This window comes from Phocoena sinus, chromosome 15 (assembly GCF_008692025.1).
Source record: "Phocoena sinus isolate mPhoSin1 chromosome 15, mPhoSin1.pri, whole genome shotgun sequence".
Lineage (NCBI taxonomy): Eukaryota > Metazoa > Chordata > Mammalia > Artiodactyla > Phocoenidae > Phocoena > Phocoena sinus.
The window spans coordinates 17,896,772-17,911,004 of NC_045777.1; the positions used below are offsets into that span (position 1 = coordinate 17,896,772).

General features: G+C 44.7%; 1 protein-coding gene across 1 annotated transcript in view; it reads left to right on the forward strand.

Moving 5' to 3' along the window:
- The window catches only part of PTPRT (protein tyrosine phosphatase receptor type T), a 776,830-nt gene that overhangs the window by 645,930 nt on the left and 116,667 nt on the right, over positions 1 to 14,233 (forward strand). Inside the window, exon 17 of the mRNA XM_032606064.1 lies at positions 10,287 to 10,435. Coding sequence (XP_032461955.1) covers positions 10,287 to 10,435 — 149 coding nt within the window. The remainder of the gene's footprint in view (positions 1 to 10,286; positions 10,436 to 14,233) is intronic.

Here is a 14,233-nt window from a genome sequence, read left to right on the forward strand (position 1 = left end):
CAACCTTTTGTCTCTTAACACGTTTTTGTTTAAAATGTCTTATAAATAGGGTTATGCCATGGAGAGGATTTTATTCAAATTCAGCTATGCCAGACATAGAGAAATAATTTTATTTAAAAATGTACCCAACGATTACGGTGTTTAATATGACAACAGGTGTCGGGTTTCATTTTCTGAACAGTGACGGTATGAAGGCTTTTTTCCCCCTTCTTTCTTTAAAAATAAATGTGCAGTAGTATTTTAGAATCAGCTTGTGGATGTCTGCAAGAAATCCTACTGGGTCTTGATTGGGCTTGCGTTGAATCTGTAAATCAGTTTGGTGAGATCTGCCATCTTAACAGTATTGAACCATCTGGCCCAGGAACGTGGTATATGTCTCTTCATTTGTGTGGGTCTACTTTGGTTTCTTTCATCACCCTCTTGTAGTTTTTGGCATGCAGGTCCCATGCATATTTTGGTGGATTTATACCTGAATGTTTCTTCTGTGTGTGTGCTATTGTAAATGGTAGTGTTCTTTTTATTTCATATTCGAATTGCTCGTTGTTAATATATAGGAATGCGACTGACTTTTGTATATAAAAAATAAATGGACATAGAAACAAACCAAAAAAGACAAGAAAAGAGAGGTCTCGGGTGGAGAAACAGTAACTTACTTCACGAACACAAGGCTGTTGTATGAAAGATGGAGTAAGCTAACCCAGGCCAGGTACTTAGCAAAATACCCAACACATGTTCAAAGTATTAGTTCTTGCCTTCTCATGTTCTGTATTGCTGTAAAAGCCAGACTCTGTAAAGAGGAGGTTATGGGACTTACATCTGTGTGATAGTTAAGATGTTAAGACTTAGTTTTAAGCAGACGTGGGTTTGGGTCCGGCTCTGCCATGTACTAGCTATGTAGTCCTGAGCATGTTTCTCCCCTTCTCTGGTCTCCTGTTTCCTACACTTCAGTATGAGGATGCCACACGATAGGGCGGTAGCCCGACTGTGCCAGGGCTTACAGTGCCTGGCACCTAGCAAATGCTCAGGGAGCATTAGCTATTCTCGTTGTTTTAGTTGTTAAGTTTACAAGGAGGGAGATGCTGGAGAAGCATGAAGAAGAACTTTCTAACGATGCCTGTCCAACAGTAGAACAGGTTGAATGTGACACAGTGAGCCTCCCATCACCGGAGGATGGAGCACCCCCTGTATAGGATGCCACAGGGGAAGTCAGGCTTCGCGAGAGTTTTCCCCTGGGTTGAGGGATTACAATAACCGTCGTCACCCCCACCTTCGCCCATGGTGGCATTAGAAGCAAGTGGTAGCCATTCTGGGTCTCCCCAGAGTCACCTAAGACACTTGATGCACAGACACAAAGAGTTTGGAGCAGGAGACAGAAACAGTACCCGTGAAAAAAACAAATGCAGACCAGACATACCTTTCCATCAGCTGCGGTTTATGACCGCACACTAAATTCAATTGCTTTCTTTAGGAGGCTGGTGTTGAGACCCATCATCTCCAGCCCAGTGCCATCCATCCTGGCTTTGCCCAGGAGTACAGACAGACCAGGCGCCTTCCTAGTGTTCACTAATTAATTTATCCCATGCTTGTGATTTTACAGTGCTTAAGTGCTGGAGCATTTCTGTCTATTCTTCTCCCCGCAAAGCACCTCACATTGCCTAAAGACCGTGAATCTCCATCACAAACGCCGTCTGTCTTGGGCAGCCCACTGGCTGTCTGTCGTCTTGCTGGCACTGCCTCTTACAGCCAGAGTAACACATCCATTCATTTATCCTTGATGACATTTTGACATTCCAGTCAATTCATCAGATGTTCCTTATGCAAGACTTCTCCCACACGGCCAGGCCAGTGTTCCAGGCCACTCTCGATGCATAATGCATGAGACCAGCGCACCGCTCAGTACCGTCTGACGGACGGACACATCTGCTATTCGAAAACTGTGTGTTCCTAACAGCCCTGGCTCCCCGAGGGTTCCACACCGCTACCTTCAGAGCCATTTTCTTCTATGCTTGCAGCTGGCTGAGCTCGGAGGAAACTGTACAGTTCAAGGAGAGATGTTGTAGTTCAGAAACATACACGCAGCACTGCTATGGGCAGTTGGGAGAGTAAGGGTGTACCAAACCCCTGCCTCACTCCAGGATTTAGAGTAGCCTGAATTCCACTAATTCAGGTGGAAGATGGAACTATGACAAAGCTGACATCTTGAATTTCATTACCCTGCTGCTACTTAAAAATAATGATCGTAAAGACATTCTGATAACAATAATGAATATCAAAGAAGAAAGGAAAATTATCCTTAATACCTTCAATCTAACACATCAGCTTAGATATACTTTCTCCTAGTGATAATCACAATGTAGACACAGTTTTAATTTCCAGGTTTTTTTTTAACTTAATGTGATCCAGTTAGCACTTTTCTATGTTGTTATATAGTAATCATTTTAAATGACAGTCCATCATTTTAATAGCTGTATAATATTCCATCCAGAGGACACACCATAATTTACCGAACTGGGCCCCCGTAGTTAGACAGTCATGAGGCTGTAGCTGATCGTTTGCTGTCCAAGAGAAGAAACAGAGCAGGCTGTGGGAGCGCGCAGGGCTCTGCAGGCTGAGGAATGGGGGCCTCAAATACCACCTGGTCCCTTTACCCATTTCACGAGTTTAGGATTAACCCTCGGGGCCTCGGATTCCTCATTTATAAAAGAAAAGAAATAATCACCACTTTATAGTGTTGCTGTGAGGATCACAGAAGGTAATCTTTGGAGGTACCTAATACATGGTAGTATTTACTAACTGGTAAACTATTACGGTCCTGTGTATATAGCAGTGGTTCTCAATCAGGCACAGGGCAGTTCTGCCCACCCCACCGCCCCTGGGACACTGGGCAGTGTCTGGAGACATTTTTTTTTTTTTTTTTTTGCGGTACGCGGGCCTCTCACTGCCGTGGCCTCTCCCGTTGCGGAGCACAGGCTCCGGACGCGCAGGCTCAGAGGCCATGGCTCACGGGCCCAGCCGCTCCGTGGCATGTGGGATCTTCCCGGACCGGGGCACGAACCCATGTCCCCTGCATCGGCAGGCGGACTCTCAACCACTGCGCCACCAGGGAAGCCTTCATCAGTAATTTTTAAAGCTCCCCAAATGATTTGTGCAGCCAAGGTTGAGAAGCACGGCTGTAGAATACATCAAAGAATGTTTTTAGAGAAAAGCCATTCTTCAGGGTATCTATTTTAGAGGATTCATATTTAATAAATAATGAGGCCATTTAAATCAACATGGCTGTTTCCTATATTTAAAAGGTAACCAGAGAGGGCTTCCCTGGTGGCGCAGTGGTTAAGAGTCCGCCTGCAGATGCAGGGGACACGGGTTCGTGCCCCGGTCCGGGAAGATCCCACGTGCCGCGGAGTGACTGGGCCCGTGAGCCATGGCCGCTGAGCCTGTGCGTCCGGAGCCTGTGCTCTGCAACGGGAGAGGCCACAACAGTGAGAGACCCGCGTACCGCAAAAAAAAAAAAAAAAAAAAAAAAGAGATAACCGGAGAGCATTTATTGAGTGCTTACTGTGTACCACGCACTGGGGAAAATGCTTTGGTAACTACACACCATTTAATCTTCACAAACACTTTCCTTTCCCTGGAAGCACTGCTGCTACCTGCAGTTCTATAGACAGGAGGAAACTGACATGCAAAGGCATGTGTAACTTGCAAGAACTCACACAGCTAGTCTGAGATGGAGCCAGGTTTCGATGCCAGGCTGTCTGGCACCAAAGTTGATGTTAACTGCTGTGCCATGCTGCCTCCTGAAAGAAGAGAAAGTGGTGTGTTCTCCTTTTAATCCTGCACTTTTCCGTATCCTCGTTTACACTATCAACTCTGCTGTGCGGTAGCCCAGCCTCTGCCTCAACTACAGTTATTCTGAGTTAGTGGAGTTTGAATTAGTGAGGTTTTGCTGCGTTCATAAGGGGCTAGAATTGTTACCATGGACTGAACTTGCACTTCTGGTTTTATCCCAGAAGGAGAGGTAGAGGAAAGCTGGAACAGGTATCCTGAGCTAGCAGGCAGAAAGCAAGGTTAGGGTCCTGTGGCCTCCACTGAAATGCTGCATGACTTGTCTAAGCTCCTCCTCTGTCTGGCCTCAGTTTCTTTTACAAAATAAGAGAATGGTGCAGTTCCCTTCCGGTTTCTGATGTATAAATTTAATTAGAGATTCAATCATGTCAGCATAGAAGTGTCTGTCCGGGCTTCAAAGAGCACAATGCCGGCTTTTAATAGGAGTAGAGTTTCAGCTGTGTTTTCTTTGTCTACCTCCTGTGGACTGAGATATCTCTCTGGCTCCAGGGTTCCAACCTTTGTGTTTTCCCAGGAAAGTCTGTCCAGAGATGCCAGTGGAGGATGGGTCAATGAAAACCCTATGGAGAAAGGAAAGAGTGCCTGGTCAGTGTCTCCCCTGGAAAGTGGGCATATGGCTCTTCACATCCAGGGAAGAGCCCTATGGAACCAACACTCTCCCTCAATTGTCCGGGTCTCCTGTTCTCCACCCACATATTCAAGGGTTTTGCAGGGTCCAGATGCTGGAATCCCTACCACCTCTTTCCTCTAGGTAGTTTCTGAGTCTCTCCGTGAACTCCTCCAATAATGGAGGGCTCATTACTTCCAAAAGCCTAAACAGAGCAGGGGTCATGTCTGGCTTTTCACATCATGGTCTCCTGCTGTCTAACAGCCACTTCTGTCTAACCACCTACAAAGTAGGTGCTCATTAAATATTTTTCCAACCAATTAATGTGCAAAGAGAAATAAACTACTAACTTTAGGGAGGAGACAAAGACTTCTAAGAGTAGGGGGCCTTAGAGTTGGCCCCTTAAAGGTGAAGAGAAGGTTGCCAAAGAAGAAAACGTGGGAAGGGCAGTTCGGCACTAGGCACTTCCACAAGAGACCCAAGCAGTTCCACTTTGCTAGAAATTTCTTCCTTGTGTCAAGCCAATGTGGTGGTTCTAATTCTGACCCCTGGGACCACACAGAGCCAGATGTCACGTGTGTGAAGAGAGCATTCCAGAATGTTCCCTCTCCATGAGAAACATCCCTGTTTCAGACACTCTTCCTTCTCCTCTCGTAGCATGATTCCAGAACATTTCACAGCCCTTACAGTCCTCTCCGTGGAGCCATTCCACCTGCCACCCTCCCTTATCAAGAGTGGTGCTCAGGATAAACCACAGAAGTCATGGTCCATCGTGGGCACGTCCCTGGCCACCTACCCTCGCTCAGCTAACCAGCAAAAGTCGGGGGAACCTCCGAGTGATCTGTTAGAAGGAAGAATACCACCAGCCACATCACATTGTCCCAACCTGTCAGAAGCAGGGGACTTCGGATTGCTATGTCTTAAAACATTCTTCAGCTCTAGAGAAGACCCAGCAGAGGAATAGATAGGCTTGTACAATGCTCTCTTTTTAACAGCTCTTGGTACCCCCTGCTGGTGAAATTGTGTGACCCAATTGGCAGGAATCTCAGGACAACTGCAGGAAAAAATGCCAAGTTCGGGAAGTCACAAGTGCTTGAGTCTTGAGGGATCTGAGGACAGCATGAGTTATGCGACCATCCCATATATCATGTGACTATCTTATATGAGGTTTTTAAAAAAAACATTCTATAGCTATGGCTATTCTGTGGGCTCTGAGGGAAAAACAAGTCTCTGACTTCTGTGAACATTCCATCAATTCTTCAAGCACCCCAGGAAGGAAATGCTAAGTTGTTAGACAAAAATAATTCATTAACTAGAAGTATTTCAGGCCACAAACTAATTTCATGCAGCTTTTTCTTCCTCTTTCCTTGCATATATCTTTTTTTTAAGTGGTTATAATTTGTACTCAGAGTAGAATGACAGTCTTTTCTACACTTCAGATTGTAGACTTTTAAACATAAATTTGCACAACAGATTTATTGAGCTCTGGCTGTGTGCCAGACACTCAGCAAGAAATTGGAGTAGGTACAGGAAGTCGAAAGAGGTTCACCCAAGAGGTTCTTGCCTTCCTGGGTAGGAAGGTTGAATCACCGCAATTGGATTAGTCAAGTGTTTAGCGGACATGGCAACGAGGCTCTCCTTGATCTCCTGACAGGGTTCAAACCAGCGATTTGCTGCTCTCCCCTAGCTATATGTATTTTTTCCTTCTTGGAAAAGAAGGAAAATCACCTTTGTGATTTTGTATCGATTCGTGTATTTACCTGCTTAGTGCCTGTCTTTTGCCTCTAGTGTCTGTGTTCTATGAAGGTCAAGATCATGTTCAGTGTTTGACGCTATGAACTTCTTACATCCAGCAGAGACTGGCATGTGTAGGTGCTAAGTAAATTTGTGTTCAATGGGAGAGTCAGCCTGGAAGAGAAAACCACACATCTGTTTAGGGAGCAAGAGGAAACCTCAGAGAAGATGTGACATTTTTTATTTATTTATTTATTTTTTGCGGTACGCGGGCCTCTCACTGCTGTGGCCTCTCCCGTTGTGGAGCACAGGCTCCGGATGTGCAGACTCAGCGGCCATGGCTCACGGGCCCAGCTGCTCCACGGCATGTGGGATCTTCCCGGACCGGGGCACGAACCCGCGTCCCCTGCATGGGCAGGCGGACTCTCAACCACTGCGCCACCAGGGAAGCCCAAGATGTGACATTTGAATGCCACTGAGCCTCAAAGGATGAAGAAGAGGTGGCCCAGGGAGAAGAATGGGGGTACACTGAGGAGTAGGGAGTACTGAGGAATGGTTAGGACAGGAAGATGAGGTAGTTGGTGTTTCCTAAAAGGAGACACGTGTGGAAAACAAGGCTGAGTTGAAGCCTGGAGCCATAGGTCTTGTATGCCCCACTCCCAAGTTTGGGATGTCCCCCTCTCTTCAGGAAAAAGAGGGAAGGGGATCAACTAAACTCTATGACTATAGGAATAAAATACGATTTTTCCTAAATTACTAAGAGGGTTTTTAGTGATTAAATTTTGAATAAGATCCCAAAAGTATGGTTTTGTGTTTTATTTCCTTCTACATCCCTTCCATTTCCATTTTGTAGCTGAAACACCTGTCTACATATTTTTAAATTTTATATAGCATCATCATCACCACGAAAACATAGTGTCAACCATGGGTGAAAAAGTAAGGATGTAAAAACCTGAGATTTTTACCACTCCGTTGTCCAGTTTTTAAATATCTATGTTTTAGAGAGGCCCCATTAAAAGAATTTTTTATCCAGGGGTTCAGAGCTACCCAAACATTTCTGTAAAATGCCGTTTTTCATAGATGCAGCAAGACTTTTTTTTTTTTTGGAAACCAGTGATTTGTGCCTAAGACAACTCTTTCCATATTATCTTACCCTGAATAGAATGAGATTGGTTGGGAGTTCTGCCCTAAGGAAATACCAGAGCCTCCAGTACATGCTCATTTATAGTTTGAAAGTTAATTTTCTTATCGGATTTCCTTTTATTTCCTGCTGGGGCGGTGTGAGCAGAACTCAGATAGAGGCAGAGGGTCTGCTGTATATCTTTACAAATTTATGATTAAGAAGGTCACATATACATTTTTTTTTAAATAAATTTATTTATTTATTTTTGGCTGTTTTGGGTCTTCGTTGCTGTGCACGGGCTTTCTCTAGTTGTGGCGAGCCGTGGCTGCTCTTCGTTGTGGTGCACGGGCCTCTCATTGCGGTGGCTTCTCTTGTTGCGGAGCACGGGCTCTAGAGCGCAGGCCCAGTAGTTGTGGCGCACGGGCTTAGTTGTTCCGTGGCACGTGGGATCCACGCGGACCAGGGCGCGAACCCGTGTCCCCTGCATTGGCATGCGGTTTCTTAACCACTGCACCACCAGGGAAACTCCACCTATACATTTTGAAACACACTCCTTTTTGATAATAAATGAAGAATAAAACTTTGAAATGTCATCAGTAGCAGAAATACTCGTTTTTCTTTCATTTGCGTTCCCCCTGCCTGCTGGCCGATTGCCTGCCAATGGTGAGAAAAGGCCCAAGTGACCGAATGCTTCATTTCTTGTTGTTTTTCTGTCTGCCTGGAATAGTTTCACTAGTGGAGCAGCATGTCTGTGGCCACAGCATTTTAACCAAAAGATGCATTTCTATTCCTGAGCGCCCTTCTTTCCCCAGGCAAATTAAAAAAAAAAAAAAAAGAAGAGGAATTGCATTTTAGGCTGCATTTGTCATCAAACAGGCAAAAGCTCTTCTCTTCCTGGATCCAGATTCACTCTCCACGCTTCTCTACTCTGCTATCTGCTTACAGAGCAAGATCTAAATGGATGCCATGCCTTGGGCTTCCAGTTGGGTTCAGCTAATGTGAGCCACTCTAGGAGGTCAGGTGGGGGAGGGAGGATGTAGTCAGGGAATCTGTGCCTCTGGTTCCCTCCCTGTGGGGGCCATTCAGGACTGGCTGGATCCCTTGGGAGAAGTTCACTGCTTCTATACAGGTGTCCTACTCTTCACAACGCCTTCTGGGTTCTGGTTGCTGCTTCCTCTGCTTGTCCCCCTGGACCCACAGGTGATGAACAGCTCTCCTATCACTGTATTATACCTTGGATTCCCCTTATACCCTTCTCACTTGGTCAATAGTCCTTTTATACATTTTCTCTCCTCACTTGAGTGTGCCATCTGCCATTCTTCTGTGCGGTCTACAGCTAGATTAACTCCATGTGAAGGAAAATACCATCAAACTAGAAGTGATCCTAGATGAAAGCCTCTAGAATACTTCTGAGTCTAGATTTACCCTCTTCTGACAGGGGGATCATTACCTCTTGAAACTGCCTGTTTCATTATCAGATGGGCTCACCTTTGGATATTTCCTAGGTGGTGCTGAATTTGACCTCTCTGGGACATCACGGAAACATGTCCTTTCCGTGTTGAAATAGGAGTGACCAAGATTGGATTGGAAGCCAAGTCCTGTGAAAAATGGAGCAAGAGACCTGGAAGAATTTACCCTCCAGATATTTAATGTGCAACCCATAGCCTTGCACATGATAGGAACAAAATTACTATATTTAGGTACATAAATGTTGGGGAAACTCAGAGGGACCAGGTTGTTTATTTAGAAATAGTTGAAAAACTGTCATATGCAAGTGGGGTTAGTCATATTTTTGTGTCTCTGGCAATAAATCTGAGACCCAGTAGTTGACATTTAAAGGGAGTAGATTTCAAATCCATACAAAGAACTTTTTAACCCTCAGCCTCCCAGTGAGGTGCCAAAGTCTCCATCACTTGATATAATCCAGGGGGGATGGGATTCCACAGGGGGACTGTTGGAGAGAGGATTCCAGCAGTGGAATGCAGTTGGACCAGTGGTGATGATACAAAAGCAAGAATAGCAGCTGCCACGTGTTAAACATTCACTGTGTGCCAGGCACTGTGCTCCGAACACTTGATCTCACTTAATCCTCATTTAATCCCTATGAGGTTAAGTTCAGAATTTACTGAGGTTAAGGAACTTGCCGTGTATCATGCAACCACAGGCTATGGAGGTAGGATATGGACCCAGGTCTGTCTGATGCCAAAGCTGATGGTTTCAGCCTCCAGTGGTTGGTGTCAGAATCACCTGGGGAACTTGGTGGCCAGAGGTCTAGTGCCTGTCCTACTTGTATGAATCTAGGATCTGTATGCTTTTTCAGCTCTCAAAGTGATTCTAATTTACATGAGTTTGAGCATCACTGCTATACTTTGTCGTCGTCATCATCGTCGTCATCATCATCATCATTCCAAATGCCCATCTGGTTCTGAGGGTCACTATGGGAATAACAGTGCATCAAGTTCTGCTTTAACCTTTATCCTTTTGAGATATAAGACTAACTCACCTTCACCTTTACCCACTGCCCACACCAGCCCCTACTTCAATCTACCTTTGTTTGGTGGGCTATTTCATGAGCTCAATCCCTGAGAAAGGCCAGACTCCATTGTGAATCTCATTCAGAGCCATGGGAACAGAAAGGTCCCCCTGCCTCTTCTTCCCTTTCAAGGGAGAGTAAGGAAAGTGTTGTGCAAATCTCATTTCCCATTTTAAGCTCAAGTAAAGAACACACCCATTGCTGAGGATGAGGCAGGATAAATGTCATATTTCTGAGCAAATGGAGGCCTTTAGCAGTTTCAGGAAGACTTAGGTTTATTCCACCTTGACCTTGGAAGACCTGCCTTGACTCTGTTTCTGGAAAATGGACCAGGTTTGGGGGTTGAGGATGATGGATGGGGAAAAAGAACAGTCTGATCTTCCAGTGCTTGGATGCAACTGTCACCATCTGACTGTGATTTTATTCCCCTTGCACATGTCCCAAAGGAAGCTGGCCAAGAAGCAGAAGGAGACACAGAGTGGAGCGCAGAGGGAGATGGGGCCCGTGGCCTTGGCCGACAAACCCACCACCAAGCTCAGCACCAGCCGCAACGACGAAGGCTTCTCCTCTAGCTCACAGGATGTTAATGGATTCAGTAAGTTGAGCCAACTAAGGGGAAGGGGACATCTGTACCAGCTTGACCCTGGTACCTCTGCTGTTGACCCCTCACAGTGTCAGGTGCTATAGGACATGGAGTCTGGATGCTTCCCTGGGGTGGTCCAGGATGAAGGTGCTCCCTGGCAAAGACATGGGGCCACCCATCCGAAAAGGAGAATTTCAGAACCTCAAAGCAGATGGCAATGAGGGCAAGCCATCTTAACTGCTGCTTGTGTACACAGAGGCAGGTTAAAAAAGAAGAAGAAGGAAGACATGGTTGTGCCCTTAAGGAGAAAAATAGGCCAAGCTGAATTGAGTGTCTTACAGTTATCAAAGCGGTGCTGCACGTAAACCACATAAAGTAGATGAGTTATGCGTTATCACTGTCTCCATTTCTCAGCATGTGAAACTGAGGCTCAGACTTCTCCAAAGTCCCATGGCTGATGAGTAACTTATCCAGAACTGGAGGGCATGCCTTCCAAGCCTTGGTCAGTTTCAAGACACAGCTAGTGATCCAAGTGGCATTTAGTCAAGAGCGACGGTGTCCTCATGCAGAGTTAATACAGGATCCCAAGCTAATAGTAGTGGCTACAATTTCGGGGTTTACCCCATCCAGAGGAGAACATCAAGACTAGTAAACTAAAGCTAGTTTAGTTTAGTCTGATCTTGGGGATCAGACTCAAGAGTGCTGACTTTTGCTCTTAACTTTCTGAAAACCAGTTCTTTTTCTGAATTGCATAAAAATGCTAGATTCCCCAGCCTCTGCTCCAAAGTGGGGAAAGCAGGAAATCTAAAGGAATATGAGCAGAGACAAATGTTCCCCCTGCACTGTGCCAGTGGCAAAGGGAAGAAATCATACTTTGTGAAAATCACTTCGATGAGGTCAATTTGGGATGACGGGGATCTATGAGGATGAAGAAAGAAAGGAAACAAGTATTTACAGACCACCTTCGTCTGTACCACAGCCTTGTGGGATGTTTAGTATGATTGTTCCCATTTTATAGATGATGTATGCAGAGCTCAGTGTTCGGCTGACCTTCCCACAGTTACACAGCTGCTTCCTGATGGGTCCAGGATCCAAGGGTACCTCAGACCCATGCTTCCTAACCTCAAGTGTACCACAGCACCTACCTGAGGCAGTTTTCAAAATCCGCATACCTGAGCCCCACACATTACCTGCTGAATCAAAATCTCCCGGGGCACGGGGAGTGGGATGGGGACTCAGGAGGTGGATTTTGTAAAAGCCACGCAGGGGGTCCTTACAGGCACCCTGTTAAGAAGGCTGAACTTTGAAAGAGGCAGCAGCTATTTTCAAATATTGACGTGCTACCTTGGGAAAGAGAGATTTTGTTTTAACCCTATAAAGACTGGAAAAAATGGTAAAATGAATACGCATGTAGTCTTTATCTAGATTCACCAGTTCGCATTTTGCAATATTTGCTCTCTCTCTCTCTCTCATATACACACACACACACACACACACACACACTATATGTATACATACATTTTATATATATATATATATATGTGTGTATATATATATATATATATATATATATATATATATATATAATTTTATGAACCATTTAGAAGTAAGTTTTAGGCATCATGACACTCCCCCTCCAGAGAATTCAGCATGTGTTTCCTGAGAACTAGGACAGCTCCTCAGCATAAACACAATGAAATTATTTTACCCAAGAAATATAACCTTCTTTCAATCTCTGATAGACCAGAGTCCAGAGCTGAATTTCCCCCATGGCCCTAAAATATTTTCTCTAATTGTTACTATCTTTTGATCCAGGATCCAGTCAAGATGCTCACTTTATATTTGGCCACCACATCTCCCATCACCTTTCTATCTACAACAGTCCTCCCACCTTTCATTTTCCTTTCGGGATGCTGACATCTTTTAAAAGTCTAGGCCAGTTGTCCACAGAATGTTCCACAGTCCAGATTCGTCTGATTTTTTTCATCATGATCACACTCAGGTTAAACATTTTGGCAAAAATGCTACACAGGTCACATTGTGTATGTACTTCCCTTTGCATCATTTCAATAGACGCGTGCTATCACTTTGCCCACTCTTGGTGATGCTAAGTTTGAATACTTCTTAAGGTTGAGAAATGGCTTTTAAAGATGAAGCCTAACAGCACATGCTGATTACTTCATGAGTCAATATTTAACTTCTATTTTCCTCAGAGAGCAGAGCAAGTTTGCAGTCTGCCTAAACACAAAGTCAGTTCTTAATCCATTCTCCACCCGGGTGAATTTCTGGGATTCTCACATTCCCTTGGGTCCAGGAAAAGAGGATGCCGACAGAGGGAAGGAGAGGTGGAAAAGAGGGTAGCAAGGAACTGGGCTTGGTTTGTCCTTAAAGGCGCATCCTGAGCACCGCCCCACCCCAAGCCTTTGGCCGTGTTAACTTGTCACTGACTCTCCTGCTTTTGTCCAGAGGCAAGGAAGTTCATTAGCAAGTCTAGCTGATGGCACTGCTGGCCAAGTGGTACCTATTCACCCAAAACCTTGCCTGTCCAGGCCAGGCTCTTGTGCACCTTTTTTTCCATTTCCATTTTTGTAAAAATGTCCTGGGAGGACTCTGAATGCCAAAGAGATATGGTCAAAGACACATGACAAACATCATGACCCCAAAATTGTAGGTATTTGATCTTAAGCTTTCTGATTTCAAATGAAAACCTGGGTAACACCAATTTCTTGGATTTCAAGGGGAAACATCACCTCCATTTTCCCCGTGGGCTAAAACTTAGGCTCTTAAGATAAAAGCACCCAAGACTGAGGTAGATTGGCCAGCCAGAGAGGAAGAAGCAGCATATCCAGTAAAATCTAATCAGATGTTTTAAAGTCCAGACACATCTTTCCAAGATTGATATATGTGTGTTTTACATTTACATACACACATATACATGCACACAGACATAACACGCATACCCAGACGCGTATATGTATATTGTATGTACATTCATTTTAATGATATTGCTTTTAAAAAGATGGAAAAAATTCAACTGACGTTATACTCAATTATTAAGAAATTTTGCATTTGTTTGAATCAGTAAATATTTCAGGATTCTGTCTATGCATCTGGTGTCCTCAGGCTAGAGCCACAGACATGCTCTGGGGGTTCTTTTGAATGCCCTGGAATGTATCAGGTACCTTTTCACTGGGGTGTGATTTGAGGGGAAAAAAATGTAAGTAATGCTTACACTGGAGATGTAGAAATTGCTTCTGCAATCACCCTGATGTATGTAAAATTGAATCTATTTTCGTGGCATTAGGGAAGTGACTGTCTGGTTTCTCCATCGGGTCTTTAGGAGGGCCTGAGCTTATTTGCAAATGTTGAAGAAGCATTGCTAGAGGCAGAGCACAAGAATAGATGTCACGTTGGAAAAGATTACAGAAAAACCTGCCCTGAGCAATTATTTCATTATTGAACAGGTGGGCCCTGGCCTAATTCATCCTTTGCATCCAACTGTGTGGGTTTGTTTTCCTGGGTTTTCGATTCCAAGTGACTGCTAAGTTCCGCAACATCCATCCCATCAAACCTCCCAATTTTGTATAGGACCACTGACCTCTGGGATGCAGGGGTGAGGGGGCTTTGAGAGGTATGGACTGTTGCTCTGGAGTGCTGTGGCATTGTTGAAAAAGGAGTGCCTGTCAGCAGTGTGCATTGTTTTCAGTTTAAAGAAATGCTGGCTTTTATTAAGTAATCTGATTTTGATCTTACTGCCTTGTGTACCTGCTTGTTATTTTTTTCTGAGATCTTTTGCTCCCTGGGATCATT